Raw genomic sequence first — 21,827 nt, 5'->3', positions numbered from 1 at the left:
TCGGAATAAAAATACATAATATATACATTAAACTAATACATCAACCTATTTTTCCACAACTGTAACAGGAACTTTGCAAATAGGTGTATCTATTTGTCTTAACATAAACCAAACAGGAGACGACATTACACTTTCCCCTTCTGTTGCAGATAAGAGGGAAGAGGTGTAAAATGTTTTGGAACTACCATTTGTTGATATTAATTATTATTAATTCTGTGAATAAGTCTCAGGTAGGTGAAAAACATTCGCTGTTTTTATGTGTTATATTTTGACTCCTTCACTTACAACAATCTCTAATTACATTAATAAATATCAATGGCACATCTATTTACTTGTAAATATGAAACAATTATCAATTAATGTTTTATCTAAATTGCGATATTATTTTCAAATTGTAGTCAGAAAACATTGAATTAGTACAAGAATATGTGGAAAAAACAGTCGGTGGATTCGACAACTATTCAAATATAGTTGACGAACTGGAGGAAAATCTTCCATTTGGAATTTCCCCATCTAACGACTATAATTCTGACATGCATGTAAACTTTATGAATACTGGAGTATATGAAGATAGTGATAAAAATGACCAACAAATTGTAAATAATGATGATAATACCAATAATGCCAATAGTGAAAATTACTACTATTATTCGGAAGAGTATGATGTTGAATACACTTCGGAAAATAACTTCAATAATAACATTTCAAAAGGATCTGATGAAGGAAGAGAGTTAGATGAAAAACTTGATAATGAAAGCCAAGTTGAAATTGAGAGCGAGTATTTTGTAATGAGCGAGGAAAATGAATCCTATTTAAACAATAAAACAAATTCATTAGGAACAATGGAAATGTTAAATGAAGATTCAATTAATATCAGCGAAATACATGAATATGCGAATGAAACAAATACAGATAATGTGGAGGCATTCAACGATTTAAAAATTGAGAAGTTTTCAAATAACGATATTTATACCTCAGGTAGTGCCAAAACTAAGGAGAGAAATGTTACAGATGAGACGGAAACAATACATGAAGAGGCGACTAAGAACGACTTTAGGAATATTAAAGCTGGAAGCAATTATACGGAAGGTGAGGATAAAAAGGTGAACAATATTGTCAGAACGAGAGATAAATCATTAAAAAAATCTAAAAAAGATGGTAAATCGTCGTCATCAAAATATAAGGATCACGCATTTAAGAAAAAGAACATATCAAACAAAGAGGCTATAGAGAGGATGAATATAAATAATGCAATCAATGACGAAAAAAAAGGATCGCATAATGACGAGATTGGTTTGTCAGAGTTTGATATGTGTTTGAACTACGAGCTAATTGATAAACTAAGACAAGAATTTTTATTAAGAAATATTATAAATACTAATAAAAACAAGGAAAATAGAGTGATATTTAATTATTTAAAAAAAGAACAAAGGGAGAGAGTTAGCGATATTAATAATTGTGGTAGAAACGAAGATTTAAGTAACACATTTGCACAAAGCAATAACAGTACAAATAACTCATTATCTTCTATATGGGAATGCAATATATATGACAAAGAAGCGGATATTGATGTAAATTATGCATTAAACAGTACCTCAGAGGACAGTATCACAAGCAATATTGATATTCAACATCATTTATCCTCAATTGAGGGGGGAAATGAATCAAATACATTAACTAACAATGATATTAAGTTAAAAACGGAAGAAAGGTTACTATTGAGTGAAAATATAAGTACGGAAAGAGAATATAATCACGTTAAGATAAATGAAAGCAATGACGAAAATCGTCAAAATAATACTAATGAAGATAACAGTTATGGAACTGAACAGGTGTCATTATTATTAAATCTTAATAAAATCGCAAAAAGGTTTGATTATTTCATTAATATAGTCGACAAAATATTAATAATGGGGTTGGAAAAATTGATAGTTTTCCACGAGGTGATAGACAATTATTATGCTGACAAGTACAAGGCCATATTACTAATTAGTGTTGATGGAGCATTAAGGAGAATTAATGTGCCTATTGATATAGTCAAAAATAGAAATTTTGTTGGTATGTGTATTACTATTGGCGTTTTTGTCTTATTCTTTATTGTTTTAATATTAGTAGAATTATTGTCACTAGGTGGTCAGTTATTTTTTTCTAAAAAGAATAAAAAGTGCTTCAACGAAGATAAATTAAGCATACAAAAGAGAATAAACTCAATTGGGACAAAAATTAAAGTATTAAATAATAATACTTCACAAAATAATAGTAGTAAATATGATATAGAGTCATGTGTCTTTTCCGAAGATCCTTCGTTAATATGCCAAAATATAGCAATGAGAAACAGAATAGAAGATAATTCACCAAGTGAGGAAACGGACTATAAGTTATCATTGAAGGAACTCAGAAGCAGAATTGAGGAGAACAATGAAATGCTGGTCTACCTTTCAAACGGTCTATCTAAGTGTACAGAGTCACTTTATGCATGATATATATTAGATATAAAATATAGCAGAATAGAGGTGTAGATAAATACTACAATAAACTAGATTAAACAAATTTGAATATTAATTATTCCCTCCTGTCTTTTAATGTATAACCACAACTTATTACATTTATTTAAAAGGATACATATAAATTCCTATAACAAATTATTATATTAATCATTGGTGTTCATTTTGTGAGCTCACTTTTTAAAGAATAGTAAATATAGATTTAACTACCTAGATATACATGATTAACATTCTCTGTCGCAATTATTGACTGTTAATACCACAACTCAAAAGTGCAAAAACACCTATTATTCCTACGCAAGAATGCAGATATAAACCATAATATATACATAAAAGCTTAATAAAATAGTTTAAATTGTATATATCTACCTTTGTTTCATTCTACTTGATACCTTTAATATAATAGAAATAGGTTGTAGTTGAAAAAAAGATATAGTGTAATAACACCCAAGAATACGTGACAAATTAATAATATATAAATATACATTTGAAAATGCCATAATATTAAATCTGGTAATAAAGTCCTTTACTGGAATAAGGTGATAAAATGTCATTGTTATTTTTATATGTGTAAACAGAAGAACTGTTTACTGGGTTTCCATTACTGTCAGAATGGTGATAGTTTCCTCTGTCATTGTTATTGGAGCCACCAATATATATTGGAATTTGACCCATTTCCAAGTCATCCATTTCAGGGCATTTAATTGGCCATCTAACACCATCACCAACTGGTCTTGAAGATCTTGTATTAAACGGACAAAACCAATGCAATGGATTGTATCCAAAGGCCTGTTGAATATTCCTTTCTGGACCCAGATCATATCTGCCGTACTCTGGACTTTGCGGACTTAAACTCTCAATTGTCGTTAAGTTTCTAACTACGAATCCAATGTGAAGTCTTGAAAAAGGGAATAGTGCCAAAAGCAAAGGAGTAACAATGATGAGCATAATTATAACTATAGTTAGTTTGATAGCCTCTATAGAACGCCCTAGTGGAGTAGGATCCATGCCACTATTATAAGGCCATAGAGTTATATACTGTTCTATTAAAAAAATTGATCCTTGAACAAAAAGAAATAATAATGTTAGTTGAGCATATATAAGTAACTGAATAAAAAATTTTCTATTATAAAATCCAACACAATTATTTATCCAAGGGCAATGATGATCCATGTTAAGCACACATTTACCACATTCTGAACAATGATGTGCTCTGTCTGGTTTCCAAACCTGGCACACCTTGCAGTATCTTCGTCTTTTTGATTCATCTCCCACTCTAAAACCCCATTTTGCTGGGACTCTTCCAGGTTCTGTATTTGAACACTGATAGAATGACATTATAAATAGTAGGAATATCATATGAAATGATACCGATACTGTTGTTCCTATATAATCAATCTCAAATAACGGTATTAGTAGTATCGTAACATAACATGAATACAATATTATTATCATTGTGATAATAAACATAAGAAAACAAGCCCCATTCTTTCTCTTCCTACTCATATAACTGCTTCCAGAATAATTTACCCCCGACATTTGAAGTCTCTTTTTTCTTTATCTATCCTCTTTTGTATAGTCTAAATCAAAGGATTAAAAGATAAAGAAAAAAGAAGCTCAGTTAAAATAATTTCGAACAAGTTACATATGTTTTAGTTTATTTCGTAAATATTAATTTATTATTCACTATCTTTTTTATTAATTATTTCGTTAAATGCGTTTTTCTCCCTTTTTTTAATTCTATACACCTTCAACTGACTTGTTTAACTTACTTTGCTGTTGCTGCCTTCCTCTCATAGAGCTTGCAGGATAATCTCTGCTAAATAAAATACAACAACTTTACATTAGAATTTATAACTTATATACGTTTAACTAATTTATTTTTATTGTATCGATTGCATTCATACACGCTCCACAAAATATATCACCATATATGCTAATATACAAAGATATTTATATACCAAGTTTATCTTGCTTTTTTAATTGTATTTTATTTATTGCTACTCAATCTCCAACCAACCTTTTTTCTTTCACTTTTTTTCTCTTTCTTTTTCTGCCTTTTTTTATTCTTTTTATGATCCTTCTCACAATTTAGCATGTAACCCCACCCCTTTTCCCGGTGATGCCGCCTGCTAATGTAATGTCTTTCCCGCCTTGAATTGAAATATAAATTAAGCCTTGTGTGTATGGAAGCATTAGACTTGGAATACACGAGTATATAAACTAGTCCACAAAACATTGATTTATGTATAATAATTGGCAAAATTGCTTTAAATTGCTAGCTAGTATTGCAATATAACTTTTATTGAGTTGTTTCCCCCCATATTTATATTTCTGATTCATTATTTATCTAAGGGGGACTTATAAATAATGACCTTTCTTTTTGCTTTCCCTCCAAAAATAATTTACCTATAACTGTGTTAAATCTGTCAACAAAAAATATCCTCAATTGCAAATTAATGTTCAATATCTGAAGTACCTTTCCTTTTTTGTGTTTGATTTTATTTTAAATAATCAATGGTATCGATTTGAGGCCAATGTAATTGTCATATGGATACATTATTCAGACACTAAAAAAAAGCTAATTGCCATTCTTAATTAAGTAGCACTACATAACTGATTTTTACTTGGCAATTGTTTATATTGGAAGGATCTTAAGTTATTTAATCTCATAGAAGTTGTTTTATTCTAACAATTTTATAGCTAGTACTGGAGGTTTCAATATTATCATTAATTAGAACGATACAGGTAACAAGGAAATATATAACTGGTGTTTAAGAGTTAAAGTTGAATAGCGTATTTAAATACTGTTGATTTGTTATTTACCTTATTACTCTATTATTGTTATTCTCATTATTTATCTATATCATCTCTTTTCTCGCTTCACTTTCACACTCATCTCCAATCGCTAATACCATCTTAAAGGATAATCTTTTTTGTTAAAGTTGTAATTGAAATTAGGTAAATATCTGAGCCACAAATATAACGAAAAGTTTCACACATTAAAAGTATATCTACAAGTTTTTATGTGCCATTTAAGTATATTGAGCTTTAGTTTAATTGATAAATATGGATAGAAGCATTTGCAGTGAATATATTGTACATCTTAATAATAAGATATTAAATAGAGAACCGGTATATAAAACCCAATGCCAGATTACATTTAAGAATGCCTTTTCTAGAAATGGTCTCTACGTAAATTTGAAGAATTTAGATGCATATTGCGAAGACTATTTGGAATGGAATTCATCTTTAACTGGTTGTAGGTTGTATTTGAATATTCAGGGAAGCAAAGAATTCCATGTTGAAAATGTTAAAAATCCAACGAACATTTCAATTGAAAAGGAAGGTGGCTATTCTTTCGATGGCAATGTTATTAAGGAATTATATACTTATAAAGTTGTTGAAATGCCCTCGAAGAAGTGCTTCGAACTAGGTGATGATAACATTCCATCTGAACTTGAAGAAAAACTTAAATATATAATACAATATGACTCAAATAACGATATTGTTGGGGGAAGAGATTCCTCTTCAGAAGTTTCGTCTTGGTCTGAGGAACGTAAAATGTCCAAACATGCTAACAATCTTTTTCAAACGAATGACTCAAAGAAAATACCATCTAGTGGTTGGAAATGTGAAAAATGTGGTGCAATGAGCAACCTTTGGTTAAATTTATCAGATGGTTACATTGGATGTGGAAGGAAGCTTTATGGTATTGGTGGTGGTTGTTTTGATGGAAAGGAAGAAGGAGCTGCTCTCCTTCACTATAAAGAGTATCCTGAGAGACCACTTGTTGTTAAATTAGGTACAATTACACAGTTTGGGGTTGCTGATGTGTTTTCTTACGATCCCGATGAAGATGACCTGGTTTTAGATCCAAACTTAACTAAACACCTTTCAACTTTTGGAATTAATGTAGGGGTTTTGGAAAAAACTGAAAAAAATCTGACTGAACTGCAAATAGAACACAACAATAAACTTGATTTTAGGAACTCTGATGAAAATGGTTACAACAGTAATGGCGTTGCACAGTATTTAGTCCCACTCGAAAAAGTCGGAATTCGCCAATATTTTGTAGGAATTGAAAATGCCGGTAATACATGTTACATTAATGTTATATTACAATTTTTATCAGGTGTCCCTGAGGTCAAAAAATTGTTTGTTGAGCATTTTGATGACATTATTGATATATACTCAAATCACTTATTTAAAAAATCTACTCCAAGAAATGACATTATTGTGCAGTTTTCAAAAGTAATAAATGCTCTTGTTTCCAACGATGTTTATATTGACAGAAAGTACAAAATCGATAATTGCATATTGAATGTACAGAATGCCAAAAACAAGCTCAAAGAAAATAACATAAATGATAATATCATTGAATCGATTTTTGGAACTGAAACCGACTATAATTATGTTAACATCCTTCCTCTTGTATTTAAAAAAGCAGTTTCTCACGGCAATCCTGAATTTTCTTCTTCGCATCAACAAGATACCCAAGAATATTTCTCTTTTCTCATAGATAAATTACGTGAAAAACTTCAAATATTTCTCCAACTCTCTATAGAGAAAGACAATAAACTTGTTGATCCAATAAAGGACTTTCTAGGTCTTTTCTCATTTACGCATATTGAACGTCTTGAATGCAAACAAACTGGTAAGGTAAAACTTATAAAAAGTAATAACAACTTTATATCATTATCTATACCAAGTCATCTATATTCCGCTCCCAACTCAGTAGAGATTAAACAGTTTCAATCTTCCCACAGAGTATCTAAAAAACAAAGGCAGGATGGCCCCGATGTAATCGAAGATGAGGATAGCCAAAATGATGTCATCAGCAGTGATACTCTTTCTTCACCACCTAATAACACTAATAATGCTTTATGTACCAACGAACTTTGTATGGAAAGCAATGAAGATGAAACTATAAACCAAAAGCCAATAGACTTAAATCTTCTCCTTAGAAATTGGAATAGCGAGGAAATTATTGATAGTTTTCTCTCCCCTTGCACAAATACCGTTGGCAAGGCAGGAAAAACCAACTATCTCAAAACAATGCCAAAATATCTCACCATTCAAATCAAAAGATTTTATTTATCCCATGACTGGAAACCACAAAAAATAACCGCGAGTGTCGAGGCACCAGAATTTCTGGACATTGAACCTCTCAGAAGGTCAGACTCACTTTATAATAATGAGTCCCCATTTCCAGATGATACTCAATTTGATAATTCCGACTCTTCATGTCACAGCTCTGGTGTAGACGGGACGCGGCAATGTGGGGAATCGCAACATACAATACCGGAACCATTGCTAACAGCAGTTTTAGACCTAGGTTTCACGAAAGATCATGCAAAATTGGCGGTAAAGAATACGGGAACGATGGACTTAAATACGTGTATAGATTGGATACTTTGTAATTCAAATAATTTAGAGTTAAGTTCTGGGTCTTTAGCATCACATGTTGAAAATGTTGGGGCTTCTTTAGAAAGCAACGACAAATGCAGTGAAACAAAGATTAACAAAGGGAATTCATTTGATGATTTAAATGAGGACACAGTTCAAGACGTTATAGCTATATGCTGTTGCTCAAGAATTATTGCATTACGGGCGTTAAAGATATCAAATGGTGATGTGGAAAGAGCGATTCAAATAATATTTGATGATCCTTTAATGGTAGAAAATTTCCAGTCTGGTGGAGAGGAATGTAAGGGAGAGGAGGTATTGGGAAATGGGGCAAGTCTTACTGATACGAGTTACAGCTTAGGGGAACTTAATGTAGAGAGTGATGGAGAGGGCAAATATGAATTGGTCGCTGTAATATGTCATCTGGGAAACAGTGTACATAGCGGGCATTACATTTGTTATTTAAAAAGAAGTTTATGTTTGAAAGAGGGTGATATTCAGGAAGGTAGCGAGTTAACTGTCGGTGAAAACTCTAGGTGGTTTAAATTTAATGATTCTAGAATAAGTTTGTGCAAAGGAAGTGATTTACTGCAAAAAGAGAGTGGATACATTTATATTTATCGCAGAATTTAAACTTAATGGACAACTTAGTTATGTTTAAACTAGTATATTTAATTTTAGTATAGTAGATGATTAAGTATATATCATAGTAAATTAAAATTATTCTGAGATCTTTTTTTACTTCATTAAATTACTCACTTCATTGATGATCATGTTTTTGTGCATTTTGATTATAATTAGAACCTTGAAAACCGTCTCCAAAGAATAACAACTCCGTCTGCATCCCCACTTGCTAATATTGTGCTTGAAGCATTGACAGCAGTACTAATGACAGGAGCTGAATGACCGGAGAGTACCGTGCTTTCTTTCTCGCAAGACTCGTTATATAGTTGAAATACCCTTACAGAGCTATCTTCAGCAGCTGAGGCAATCCAAAGCCCATTCACCGATGTAAAGCATGATCTCAAGGGCATTAATGAGTGTGGATTAGATATTCTAAATCTGACTTGTAAAACAACATGTGGAACATTAGATACATCTATTTGTCCTGTTGGAGCTTGAAGACGAATGTCTATTATCGTTATACTTGAATCTGCAGCATTTACAACAAGTACTGGCAAAAGACTGTTGTAACCTCTAATTCCAATTCCACTACTAGAACCACCACCTGAATTGCTATTATTAGTGTTGTTGCCACTCACTTCAGTATTTCCGCAGAAAATTGCTCCATTAGCATATGTTCTCCTTATCGATGCATAATCTGAGGCTCCATGAACATAAAGCATGTTCGTAATTGCTCTACTACAGACCTGCATTCCTCTTTTGTCTGTAAATCTAAAGTCTGTCTCCGTTGACCTTGAACTAGATTTAATGGCAACATTAAGTAAGACATATATTCTTCCCTCTTTACAGGCAGCAAAGCAATATATACCAGTGCTGTCGAAACAAAGTGCTCTTATAGTTGAATCTGTTTTTATTTTTTGAGCAACACCAACGTCAACGTTTACTATTCTAAGTAGTGGTTTTGAGGAAGATACTATAAATAGTGAAGGTAAGAATGGAAGATAAGATCCCACCAAAACCGGTGAATTATCAGAAAAAAGGCTAATTGCATGACCTGTTGTAGTCAAAAATCTTCTTACTGTCATATCAATAGATGTAGACAAAAATTCTGACTCATCTGGAGAAAGAGCCAAGGAGGTAATTGCGCGATTGTGTGCTTTTCTTGAATAAGCTTCCTCTACTCTCCCGGACCATTCACTAGTAGTTGAGTTTTCTCCGTCCATTCCTTCATATCTAGTTTTATAGCAATAATAAGCGTGTATAACGCCGTTCTTTCTAGCAACCAATAACATAATGTATGGTTCGCTTGGTACGTCTCTACAGAATAAAATATGAGTAACGGAGCTATTTTGCTCGTCTTTAATGTTAATAACAGGAGAAATTCCACTACCCTTTTCCAATAAAGATCTATCAGGAGCCTCTGATATGTCCAATGTAGGTAATAAAAATTCACTTTTTTCTAACGTTTGTTTCCCAGTTGAAAATCTTGGAATTCTTAGTCCAAATGCTCTTATACCATCATTAAACTTTGAAAACAACGAGCTGTTGCTATTTTGTCTAATAGTTGAGTTTCTTTCCAAATAACCATCATATGCACCGCTGTCAATCTCGCTTCCCGTTCCTTCTCCCATGTTAATCCCTGCTTTGTTTTCCATTAAGGAAGATTTTGAGGTGTCTCGCATTACCAAATCTTTATGTGTTCTCACATTTAAGATTCCTACTATTGAGTAAATTAAACAAGAAATAGAATCAGATTCAATAGTAATAACATCATGTTCACAGGACAATTTTCTTACCTGCTCAACATTAACTTGAATGGGAGCAGATTTGTATATGACATTACTTAAATTGCCGAATAGAATCACTTTACATCCACTTTTAAGAGCCTTGTACAGTATTCCATTTCTGTTATTTATGTTACTTTCACCGCTTTCACTAGTATTATTAGTGGAACTACCTAATAGTCTCAGAAAAGAATCTAAATTTGAAACATCATATACTAATACAGCCACCCTTGCTCTTGTTAAAAAGTTCTCAGCTTGAGTCATTATCTCATTACTTTCTATGCATGAGATGCTCATTATATTTAAAGGCCATCTTTCTCCAATATTTGACTCCCTCACACCTGAGTTTCCAACGCCAATTACATTGCCTTCAGTAAAACCTAAATCAGGTCTTAAAAAGTCTTGTTCAGAGATAACACGAGCTCCTGGAATATTTGTCAGTTCCATAGTGAATACCTGAAGCGTATTTTCCTTATTTACCTCTCCTGTTCTAGTTTCAATTAATAATTTTGAAAGTAGATCCTTGTCTCCACTATAACTAGTTCCTGCAAAAAGTAATCCTATTTGACGTTCATGGGTTCCCAGTCCTCCGCTTTCTTCAGTAATTCTCTTTATTTCCTCCCCCCTTGGGAATAAAACTTCTGGTATTGACTCCAAAAGCCCGAGTTTAGAGAAGGGATAAGAAGAAAGTCTCAGAAGCCTGTTTAATATTTTTCTTTCACCAGAATGGATATTTACATGTTCTGTTGAATTTTCAAAGTTTTTAGCTTCTTTAACTTTACTTAATTCATTGTTTAAGACCTCTTTTTCTTCTTTTAACTTATTTCTCTCAGAAAGAGCCTTGAATAGCTGGTCCTCTAATTTAGAACAATTAGCTTTCATTTTTTGTATCTCATCCAAAGCCTCCTGGTACTTTGCAAATATCTGACTAAACTCATTCTTCTCATCTTTTAACTTTTTAAATTCCCTTCTCGCTACTTTCCCTCTCCACAATTTTTGAGCCTTCAATGCACTTTTTCTCAAACATCTATATTGTTTCCGTTGTATGTACATTTTTATAGTAGCTTGTACTTTGCAAACTCTGAGCAAATACAATTTCTCGTTTTCCTCTTTTTTCCCTAAATACCGTCTCCATCTATTCTGAATTAGCATACAGCATCTCTTTAACTCTAACAGTCTTTTTCTTGCCAAGAATCCTCTTACTCTTCTTTGTATTTCCAGTGTAGCCTTTTCCTTAAGCAGTTCTCTGTACCTCATTCTCCCTAATTTTCCTCTCCAGAGACTTTGCAATGTTACTATGCGTCTAAACAAAATCCTTCTCATTACCATACAATTGTGCATTCTCCAAACACTTTGAATTATTGTAGAGGCAGTATTTCTAACCTTTACTCTCAGTTTTTCCAGGTCTCTAAATGTTTCTATTTTCAAAAAAACTCTCGTCGTCCCCACGGCCCATCCTTGAATGTGTTTATTGTGGTCCTTCCCATCATTTTTATTATCTTTGCTATCATTATTTTGGCTCAAATTTGAAATGAACCCTGCCTCTGAAAGACAGCACAGAAGCTCATCTATTAGATTACGCCTCTCAAATTCAAGGTCTAAATTAGAAGCACCTGTTTTACTGTGGCCTGACGATTTTAAACTTTTTATCAACATTCTTTCAGCATATTCTATTTTGTTTCTTTCTATAGGTATCGATATTCCACTACATGGAGAGAATAAAATAATATAGTCCAGTAAGAATTCAAAATGAGGAAACCTAACGGGATATCCTGCTCTACTAACTTGTATTGCCTGCAAGACTCCACCATACTTAAGTTGTTCGGAGACAGAAACTCTATCAAATTCATCAGGAGAATTATTGCTATTTGGTTTTATGCATCTTATAAAGTGTGGAGTAGTTTCCTGTATTTTTGATATTAACTTTCCTAGTTGTATTCTAAATGAAGCACCCAATGTCTGATTCTTTTTATTTAATATACCTAATTCACTATTTGAAACTGTTTGAGTTTTACTATCTCTATCCTTCTCCCACTTGTTGTCCTCTGACCTACATCCAATATTTTCATTAAAAAGGTTCGATATCCATACATCATTTGAACTACATAATATATCTTTTGAGTACTGTGATATCTTATCCTTATTTTTTTCAATAAACCCATTTACACAATAAGGTACCGGTCCTGCATAGTGAACTATAACAAAGCAATCAGGCTTCTTTTTAACTATCTCAAATCTGTTATTTCCAGTGCCATATTCCTTTATAAGCTTGTTTAGCAATCCAGAATTCGAGCCCTTTGGTATAAAGCACTCTTCGTCTATTGCTGGAAACACTCCCAATGGCCTCGTTTGTTGAAGTAGCTGAACACAGTCCCCGTTGTCCGGAAAATCTATGGGATCCCAACGTATATTCTCCTGTATGTAAAGATCTTGTTCAACTTTAAAAATATAATCGTTAAATATTTGTTGAAGTCTCTCGTTTGCAAAATTAATGCACAACTGTTCAAAACTGTTGTTTGTGAAACACTCAAATCCGAAAATATCAAGAATGCCACAATACAATCTTCCAGAACTGCTACAATTGTTCATGTCATTATATATATCGTCCCTTTCTTTAGATATTTGTCTGTTCACAAGGTAAACTATGTGATTAAATATGTATGAGTAAAGTGTTCTGGAAATGGAATCTCTTGTGGTCTCCGCCTCCAGTTTAGTCAAACTTTTTGTTATTTCACCCTCTCTAAGCGTTATCTTCTTGTTGCAAAGACCCAAAATAAGGTCCTCCTTTGAGACTGATAATAAATTAGATGCTGTCTCTAAATCACCCATTGATTCTTCATCAATAGTAGCTGCCTCACTGCTGGACTCATTAAAACTTACGTTTCCTATAAACATTATTGCCTTTATGACTTTCATTATACTATTTAATTCATCATTTGGTATTCCCATCGTCCAGATTGCAAATAATGTTCTTTCAAATTGTTCAAGATCTTCTTTTTCAATTTTAGGATCTAAATCGTGTTCATTTTTTATATACCTAAATTGTTTGGTTGGTTCTATTTCGGAAAGATCCACTTCCAATTTACTCGAATGAAGTGTTTCTTTTATATACTCCATCTTCTGCTTATTCATGGTTTTAGAGGTATTTTCTACCTGCATTTTAGTTTTTTCTTGGCTCTCCCCTAGCGGAAATAATATCTTGTCTGTTTCTTTTGAGGGAAATTCGTATACAAATTTATTTTCACCTCTATTTGCTATAGTCTCATTTGATCTGAGGTATTTCGATGCGGAAAAAAGTTGATAAAATATGTGAAAACTTCTTTCTCCTTTTTGTTGAAAACAAACCCTAACTTTTTCAAGTAAGTATGTGTTTATTTTTGCACTAGCTATTCTGTATTTACTGTCAATCCTATTATTGTTGTTGCAACCATTATCAAAGACAGTTTTGTTATTTTGACAATGTGACTCAGCTTGTTTTGTCTCAAAATTAGAAAACCATATTTCAATAAATTTTCCAAAACGAGACGAATTGTTATTTCTCAGTGTTCTCGAATTACCAAAGGCCTCTAAGAGGGGATTGCTCTGTATTATTTGTTCCTCTATGAAAGACCCACCACCGTTTTTATTGCTATCCTTGTTTTCTACATTGTAGGTCTGGTCATTAACGCTGTTTGAGGACCCAACTGTAGTTAAAAACTGAAGAACAAATTTCGTTGTTTCGGTTTTACCGGCTCCAGATTCACCGCTAATAAGTATTGTTTGTGACTTCCTTTCAAGACATAAATTCCCAAAAGCCTTGTTTGCTATATTAAAAACGTGTGGAATACTCGAACTCTCATTCAATCTAAACTTTTCTACCATTTCTGCATCGTAATACCCCTTGATATGTCTGTATGGATTGACTGCAATCAAAATGGGGCCTGTAAATGTATAAATTTTATCGAGATCAAATCTAGAGTTAATGGCATGTAGGATTGATGGTTGGTGAAGATGGGTTAGTTCGCAAAGATCGTCTGGAGTAACAACTCCATAATCTGATAGTTGCTCCACTGCTCTCAAATGCAAACTTTTTTCTAGTAATTCCTTGTCTTTCTCCTTTACTGGTATGCTAAACTTAACTTCCTCTTCTATTTCTTCCAATGTCACGTCATCCATTGTTTTGTCTACTTTTACATATATCGCTTCCTCGTCCATTCTTGAAATTACACCCTGTCTCCATACATCTTTTTGACACGGAATCCAAACCAGTGATCCTGGGGAGAACAAACCTTCTATTCTGCTCATTTTATTTGATTTTACATTGTTATTGCCTTCGCCATTGCTTTTGAGAGCATCATTTTGAAGACAATCTACCGTTTTTTTCATTTCTTTCAAGCTTGTTTAATGCTTACTGTTATTATTCTTTTCTCCACTAATTGGAGAAAAAGAATAATAATCAAAAACAAGAAAGTCACACACCCCGATTTTTTTCAAATATTAACTATTTCTGTTTATTATTAGACTCCAATTACTTTCTATATTCCTAATTTACCAATCCAGGGGAAAGCTATTTTGTTTGCGTTTAAAAAAATAACAAATACATAAACCATGTACGAACAATTCAAAAAAAAACAGTATTATCAGTTCTGGAAAAAAAAAAGAATTTCAACGTTAAATTCCTTTTTCCCATTAAAGTCCGATGCATTTAGACTGGGGATTAAGTGATCCTTTTTGGCGCCTTTATTCTCTCTAATGGCATAGCCCGGGGAAGCAAAAATGCATTGAGCATGCAGACGGGATTTTCCGAGCAACCAGTAGTAACAATGATTGATTTTTTAATTATTAAAAATGTGTTGCTTTTAGAGGTAAGCTAAGATAATTTTTCTCTAAACATGTTATTTATGACAATTCTCATATAGGTTAATAGAAATACACAAATTTTTACTAGTAAAAAAATAGTAGGAAATAATTATATATACATATATATGTATAAATATATACAATGAAGCAGTAAAAAGAAAAAGGTATAATTTAAAAACCCGATGGGGGTATTCACTGGCCAAAATAAATAGAGCAAGTTATTTGGTATCAAATTAGAAATAGTAACGACAATAACATCGATAATAATAGTTATAGAAAAATATAATTGTTAAACTCGTCGCTATTGTTATTGCTATAAAAGTTATTTTAAGCTAACATGAGTATACATAGAAAACTATTTGTTGGGAGCATAAATGAAGGAAAGTTATTGGGAAACAATATTATAATATGCAGTGATTATGACGAGTTATATGATGTGATTAGAAGTGAGAAGATAGAATATATTAACTACTCTTTTTGTGATACATTTGGGTCACTACATCATATAACAGTGAGTTCAAGGACGATAAAGTCAGGAAAGGACCTAGAAAAAGGAATAGCTGTTGATTCAAGCTCAGTTAGAGGAATGAAGTTTGATGATTTCTCTTCGGATGTGTTAGTTATACCAGATACAGAAGATGGTTGGATAGATCCTTTTTTTACACAAAAAACACTTCATTTGTCTTGCAGCGTTAAATATCCTTCAGGGGAGACGTCAAGAGGGTGCGTTAGATCAATAGCCAAAAGAGCTGAAGAAATGTTGTCAAGATCTGGAATAGCGGACAAATGTCTGGTTGGGCCTGAGACAGAGTTGTTTATTTTTGAAACAGTAAGTTACAGCAATTCTCAGAATCATAGTTTTTTCTGTTTAGATGGGGATGAAGCTTATTGGAATACGGGAAATGATGCAATTTATCATCCACACGTAAGACCAAACTTAGGAAGTAGAAGGCAATTAAAACAAAACTATTGCGCCCCATATCCTGTAGACAGGGATCTCTCCCTAAGAAGTGAAATATTTGAAAAATTAGAAAAGATTGGTATACCAGTTGAAAAACATCATCATGAAGTGGCTACATGTCAACATGAGATTGGTGTCCACTGTTCCTCTTTACTTAGATCTGCAGATACATTAATGTCAGCTAGGTATATCATTAAAGGAGTTGCTCATAAAAATAATAAAACTGCTACTTTCATGCCAAAACCCCTCAGTAATGATAATGGAAGTGGAATGCATATAAATATTTCATTATGGAAAAATGATGAGAATATTTTTTTTGATAATGATTCAAGTTTTCACAATCTTTCCGATAATGCGCTTTACTTTATTGGAGGAATACTTTCTCATACAAAATCCATTATGGCTTTTACAAACCCAACGACGAATAGCTACAAAAGGCTGGTAAATGGTTATGAAACTCCCACAAAACTCTCTTACGCCGGTGGAAACAGAAATTCTGCTATTAGAATACCAATCTCTGGTTCATTAGACCCAAAAACCCAAAGAATAGAGTTCAGAGTACCGGATTCATCTGCCTGTCCCTATTTAGCTTTCTCTGCTGTACTTTGTGCTGGTATTGAGGGTATTCAAAGAAAAGTTCATCCTCATACTTTATTAAATAGTTTTTCAAATTGCAATACAAATTCTAATTTCGACTGTAATATTAATTCTAGTGATCACAAATACTGCAGTAAAATTTCTGAGTTGGGATTGCCAAAATCACTCTCTGAAGCTTTGTCATTCCTAGAAAATGACCATGATTATTTAATTAGAGATGGTGTGTTTAGTCAGGAATTCATCTTTAATTACATACATATAAAAAGAGATGAGATAAAAATTATTGAATCCGTTCCTACTCCGAAAGAATTTGAACTTTACTATGATTGAGTCAAATTAGAAAATGAGTTACACTGAAATATTCACTAGTTAGCTGGCTTACCATTTTTGAATTGTTTCATACTTATAAGAAGCGACGAGTATAGTTCAGAATAAGATCACAGAAATTCTTAGATAGATGCATTCAGGAACACTAGTAGTTACTGTTAGTTATGTATCCAAATATATACCTTCATTTATATAGATACAGTGTGTACACATTCAATCATTTATTGTTGGTACTATAATAACACATCGTTTGCTTTTCACTTGAAATAAGAGCTTATTTTACTATCAAAGCCTATATCTTTCTACTATAACGTGTTTCGGCCTTAGTATTGGTTTCCATATATTTTTATTTTGATTTCTTTTGTTCATACTTAAGTAAAGTTAGCATTCAAAATATGTTCGTCATGAAATTTTAAAGGAAAATTATTTCAGCCATTATTCTGGCGCCTAATTCAAAGTTGGACTAGAAAAATATAAGAATAATAAATAAATGGAAAAATAAACTATTTTGAACAAACTACTTCTCCTCTATTCATTAAAGCTCAGAAATACAGATATAAAGATCCGCTTCAGATAGAACAAGGAGAGGGGAGCGGTATCTAATACAAAATATATACAAGTTAATATTATTATGAACAATAGCAATACAGAAACAGTTACGGGTAATGCGGAAGGAAGAACTCATAGTCAAACCCAGATAACCGCATCTTTACTGCAAGAGGCTTATATGCACGGATGCAAGAACAACAATGAGCTTACACCTGAATCACTACAGTCTTTAGGATGGAGCAAATCTGCTATAGTTCGCGTATTAAATATATTTACTGAAAGAAGACTTTGTTGCGTAAAAAGAAATAAACAGGTTGGTCTTTTAAGTACAGTAAATAACAAAGTAGTTTTTCAATTAAGAACTGAGGATGTTGCGTTTAAGTTAAATAAGTTATCAAATGAGGAATATTTGGTATTTTGCTCAATAGAGGACGCAGGAAATCAAGGGATATGGACGGCAGACATTAGAAAAATAACAGGTTTGCAAACACATCAAGTACAAAGAGCAGTGAAAGTACTGTGTAATGATTGGAATTTAATTAGACCTGTGAAAAGTATTCACGTTAAAAATAGGAAAGTGTATATATTATCATCTTTAGAACCTTCAAAGGAATTGGATGGAGGTACTTTTTATGAGAATGGTGAATTTGATATGAATTTTGTCGATATAATTAAAGAAAAGATCATTTCTTTTCTTGAGAGCAGAAGAAAATGCACTGCTCACGAAATTCTTGAATTTATAAACTGTGATATGTCTATTGATTCATCTTCAGATAAGAAGAATATATCCCTTTCAGATCTTCAAACTGTTATAAGTATACTTATTTCAGAACTTAAAATATTATGTGTGAAAGGATATAATCACAATTCCGTTTCAAGTCTAGGTTTAAATGCAGGTTCAATATCAGCATCTTCGTCAATTTCTGGAATTCAAATTAACAATCAATCTATCTGTAATAATGGCTCATTAATTAATACAGTAAATAATTCAAATCAAAGTGAAGTTTTGTATATGCCTCTAAAGTGGCCTTTTTCTTTGTCAATATTAGAAGAAGCTGAAACAGTACCTTGTTTATCTTGTCCTATTTTTTCCACTTGTTCTTGGTCCTTCAAATCACAAATTACTCCCTGCCCACAAAATTGTAAGTATATAGATGATTACATTTGTAGTTTAGAAACAACTTCTCTGGATTTTCGAGATAAAAACACCTTAGTTTCTGATGATTTGGAAGATTAATAAAGTATTTATAGATCTATAATATACTAACAACTTACATTTATCTTTAATTTAAGTTTTTTTTCTCAACATACGTATATTCATTTTGTTTAATGTTTATTCAGGTAACTCTACTTTATTTAATCAAAAAACAAGTATATGTTTTATGATACTTGTCTTAAATCTTTTGAGATATTAGTAATACATGTGACAATTGTGATTTAACTCTTGTTAACATTGCAAACCACTTAAATGGAGGCTTTGTCTGAATTGAATTATGTAACTTTTAAATGCATTGTTTCATTTTTCAGGGAATAAAACCAACTATTGCTTTCCCACATAATTATTTGAACATAACATTAACAAAAATTTGTGGATCTAAAATAAATTTCGACCTCTGACCCTATAATTAATACTATCATATTGAAGTTCAACAAAATTAAATTAACTAAATATCGGAACCTGTCCACTAACTTATTTGCAAACTGACATTTATTTCTCTTTATTTTCAAAAAAGCATTCAATCTTTCAGTAATCTAAATAAGTATTGAATTCTGTTCCCGCCTAATTCGTTAATGTATTACATGTTTTTGCATTTAAATATGCTTTGAATATTGTTACATATATATGCTTAAGAAAATACTAGTACACTAACTGGAAAATACGGAAGTTTATGGAATTTTTAACTGTTTTCAGAAATTTGTGATCTTAATAAGCACTAAAAAGGGATGGGTGACTATATAATTATAGGTAACAGTTTATTTGAGGAGAGATTTCACAAATACTTTTTTAATAAAGAAAATATGATTGAAGGACACATGAACATATTTGTTTTAGGAGGAGAGGAGTACAAAGTGAGTTTTGGTGATGGGAGTAATGTAACTAATTGCAACAATTACATTATACCAAAATGCGTGATAAAGAATTCACTTGAATCTTCAAACAATATGTCAAATTACATTCAAGATAAAATCGATACTATTTCATTTGGAGAAATATTTACAAAAATAGGTGAATATGTAAAGCAATTATCTGAGTTGGATAAATTTGTCAATAATCTGGATTTCGTTTTAGTTTTAACTGGTTATTATCTTTCCAAGAGTGTAAAGTAAGTTTTTTTTAAATATTTAATATGCGAATTTGTTTTAGCAAATGTTCTCATTCCTAATTCTTTATTATCTTCTCATTTACAACTATTATCACTGTTATTGTGTATATCTTTATTGTTAGTATAATAATAAAGAGTTCAAATAGTGCTTTGGTAAATAATGTATTTCAATCCTTAATAATTAATCAAATATACGAGGATACGTTCAGTTTTTTATCTAGCTTAAGCAATTCAATAGTTATAGAAGGAAGAATTGATAAAAATAAGGATATCAAAATAGATTTAAATGAGAAATTTGTTGACAAAGATTATGTGTATAATGGTGAATATATTGAATATTTCGGTTCGCAAATAAAACATGTAAATAATAAGTTATTTAGAATGCAATCATTAAAGTTGTCAGAAAGTTCACTAGAAGCTGTTGAATCAATTTTATGTGGTGTGGTAACCTGTGCAAGAATAGTAAGTTTAGATAACCACTTTTTTTTTTTTTTAATTAAAAAAAGGTTATAAATCAAGATAGCGTCGAGATCGTACCATTGAAATACAAATACAAAGATTTGTCATCATTGTTGACCACTCCATCCTTTTATCTATTAAAACTGGAGGATGATAATTTTATTCTGATAAATTGGTCTCCTGATCAGATTGGAAATACGAAAGTCAATAAAGTTTTGTATTCATCACTTCAAGTAAGTTAACCCAAACATATATTTCCATTTACGATTTCACACTAAATAACCAATATTGTAACAAACTATAATATATATATACATAAAGAAAACCATAATTGAATTAGTTGGAGCCTTAGGGATATTTGTGAATAACTCGCACACAATCAAAGCAAGAAATGAACTTTTTGAGTATTTACATTAACACTACAAAAAATTCGTAAGTACTGAAGTGATAAAATTTGTTGCTATTAAACAGAAAACATCATAGGTGAAACATTCATTGAAAAAATAACAGAAAAATGTTCTAATCATTAAATAACAGTTAATTCTTTCACTTGTTTCAAACATCTGATTAAACAACCTTAAATTTTTATTCGCCTTCCCTCACCACAAAAAAAAAATTCAGTGCAAAAATTAAAACATCCAATTACTTTAAAAAAATCATACGTATGATTTTTTTTAAATAAATATTATCATTCAGTATTTTTCATTCAATTTACATAAGCTTCACTCATACTAGCCACTAATATAACTTGTAAATTATCATTATTCATTATACCTAATATCCATAACACTATTAACCACTGCAAATTAGAAAGGTGTACTTATATTAATATAACTTAACAATGTGATGGTTGGGATAATAAATAATACATTTTAAAATAAAACATTCTCAAAAAAAGATCTAGAAATTTCAAATCATTATTAAACCATTCGATTCGGTGATAATTTTATATTAAGTATAACAGGAAACTGTATTACCACTATGATCACCACCCAAACATAGGAATAAACGTAATATTTACGTATTTATTTGTGATGTTTTATTTAAATAGGTCATTCTTTGATCTTTCATATTAAAACATAAATTTGAAAAATGCAACTCTTCCATAAAATCTACTGTAGACTTTTCATAACTTTTATTTAATCCTTATATTCAATAAGAAAAAATAAACTTAATCTGAACTTACTCCTTCATTATCGCAGGTTTACCTTAATTTGGAACCATAGGCAAAAATTGTTATATTGTTTTAAATTAACAACATACATTTAAAACAAATTATTGAAAAAATGATATCTCACAATCATTTGCTTTTAACCACTCTTCAATAAACATGTTATTTGGACGTATTAAAATCATAAGCTGAAATCTAACATATCCGAAACAAGATTACTTTTAGGACATTACTTAGAACTTCGCATTTATAACATTGGTTTTAGCCCTCACCACTTTA

General features: G+C 31.5%; 7 protein-coding genes across 7 annotated transcripts; 5 read left to right on the top strand and 2 right to left on the bottom strand.

The window, feature by feature from the left end:
* Positions 1 to 170: 170 nt before the first annotated feature.
* On the top strand, positions 171 to 2,480 carry FG379_000160 (uncharacterized protein; the record flags this gene model as incomplete). Its single annotated transcript, XM_067326494.1, has 2 exons — positions 171 to 230; positions 399 to 2,480. The coding sequence occupies 2 exons, from the start codon at positions 171 to 173 to the stop codon at positions 2,478 to 2,480; spliced, it is 2,142 nt and encodes a 713-aa protein (XP_067183114.1).
* Positions 2,481 to 3,008: 528 nt separating this feature from the next.
* Positions 3,009 to 4,043, bottom strand: FG379_000159 (DHHC family palmitoyl transferase; the record flags this gene model as incomplete). Its single annotated transcript, XM_067326492.1, has 1 exon — positions 3,009 to 4,043. One exon carries the CDS (start codon positions 4,041 to 4,043, stop codon positions 3,009 to 3,011), a length of 1,035 nt encoding a protein of 344 aa, XP_067183113.1.
* A 1,530-nt stretch (positions 4,044 to 5,573) lies between these two features.
* FG379_000158 (deubiquitinating enzyme with a UB hydrolase domain and two UBA domains at the C-terminus) lies at positions 5,574 to 8,546 on the top strand (the record flags this gene model as incomplete). The annotated part of the gene is made up of 1 exon (XM_067326491.1): positions 5,574 to 8,546. The coding sequence occupies one exon, from the start codon at positions 5,574 to 5,576 to the stop codon at positions 8,544 to 8,546; it is 2,973 nt and encodes a 990-aa protein (XP_067183112.1).
* Positions 8,547 to 8,710: 164 nt separating this feature from the next.
* Positions 8,711 to 14,686, bottom strand: FG379_000157 (myosin myosin; the record flags this gene model as incomplete). Its single annotated transcript, XM_067326490.1, has 1 exon — positions 8,711 to 14,686. One exon carries the CDS (start codon positions 14,684 to 14,686, stop codon positions 8,711 to 8,713), a length of 5,976 nt encoding a protein of 1,991 aa, XP_067183111.1.
* Positions 14,687 to 15,497: 811 nt separating this feature from the next.
* On the top strand, positions 15,498 to 17,048 carry FG379_000156 (glutamate synthetase bacterial origin; the record flags this gene model as incomplete). The annotated part of the gene is made up of 1 exon (XM_067326489.1): positions 15,498 to 17,048. One exon carries the CDS (start codon positions 15,498 to 15,500, stop codon positions 17,046 to 17,048), a length of 1,551 nt encoding a protein of 516 aa, XP_067183110.1.
* Positions 17,049 to 17,676: 628 nt separating this feature from the next.
* FG379_000155 (RNA polymerase III C34 subunit rpc34p) lies at positions 17,677 to 18,831 on the top strand (the record flags this gene model as incomplete). Its single annotated transcript, XM_067326488.1, has 1 exon — positions 17,677 to 18,831. The coding sequence occupies one exon, from the start codon at positions 17,677 to 17,679 to the stop codon at positions 18,829 to 18,831; it is 1,155 nt and encodes a 384-aa protein (XP_067183109.1).
* A 707-nt stretch (positions 18,832 to 19,538) lies between these two features.
* Positions 19,539 to 20,619, top strand: FG379_000153 (uncharacterized protein; the record flags this gene model as incomplete). Its single annotated transcript, XM_067326486.1, has 3 exons — positions 19,539 to 19,918; positions 20,041 to 20,380; positions 20,425 to 20,619. 3 exons carry the CDS (start codon positions 19,539 to 19,541, stop codon positions 20,617 to 20,619), a joined length of 915 nt encoding a protein of 304 aa, XP_067183107.1.
* Between the last annotated feature and the right edge of the window lie 1,208 nt (positions 20,620 to 21,827).

This window comes from Cryptosporidium bovis, assembly GCF_009768925.1.
Source record: "Cryptosporidium bovis isolate 45015 chromosome Unknown contig_1, whole genome shotgun sequence".
NCBI classification, from domain to species: Eukaryota; Apicomplexa; class Conoidasida; order Eucoccidiorida; family Cryptosporidiidae; genus Cryptosporidium; species Cryptosporidium bovis.
Note: the sequence above shows the minus strand (reverse complement) of the source record. Positions and strands in the feature narration are given on the sequence as shown.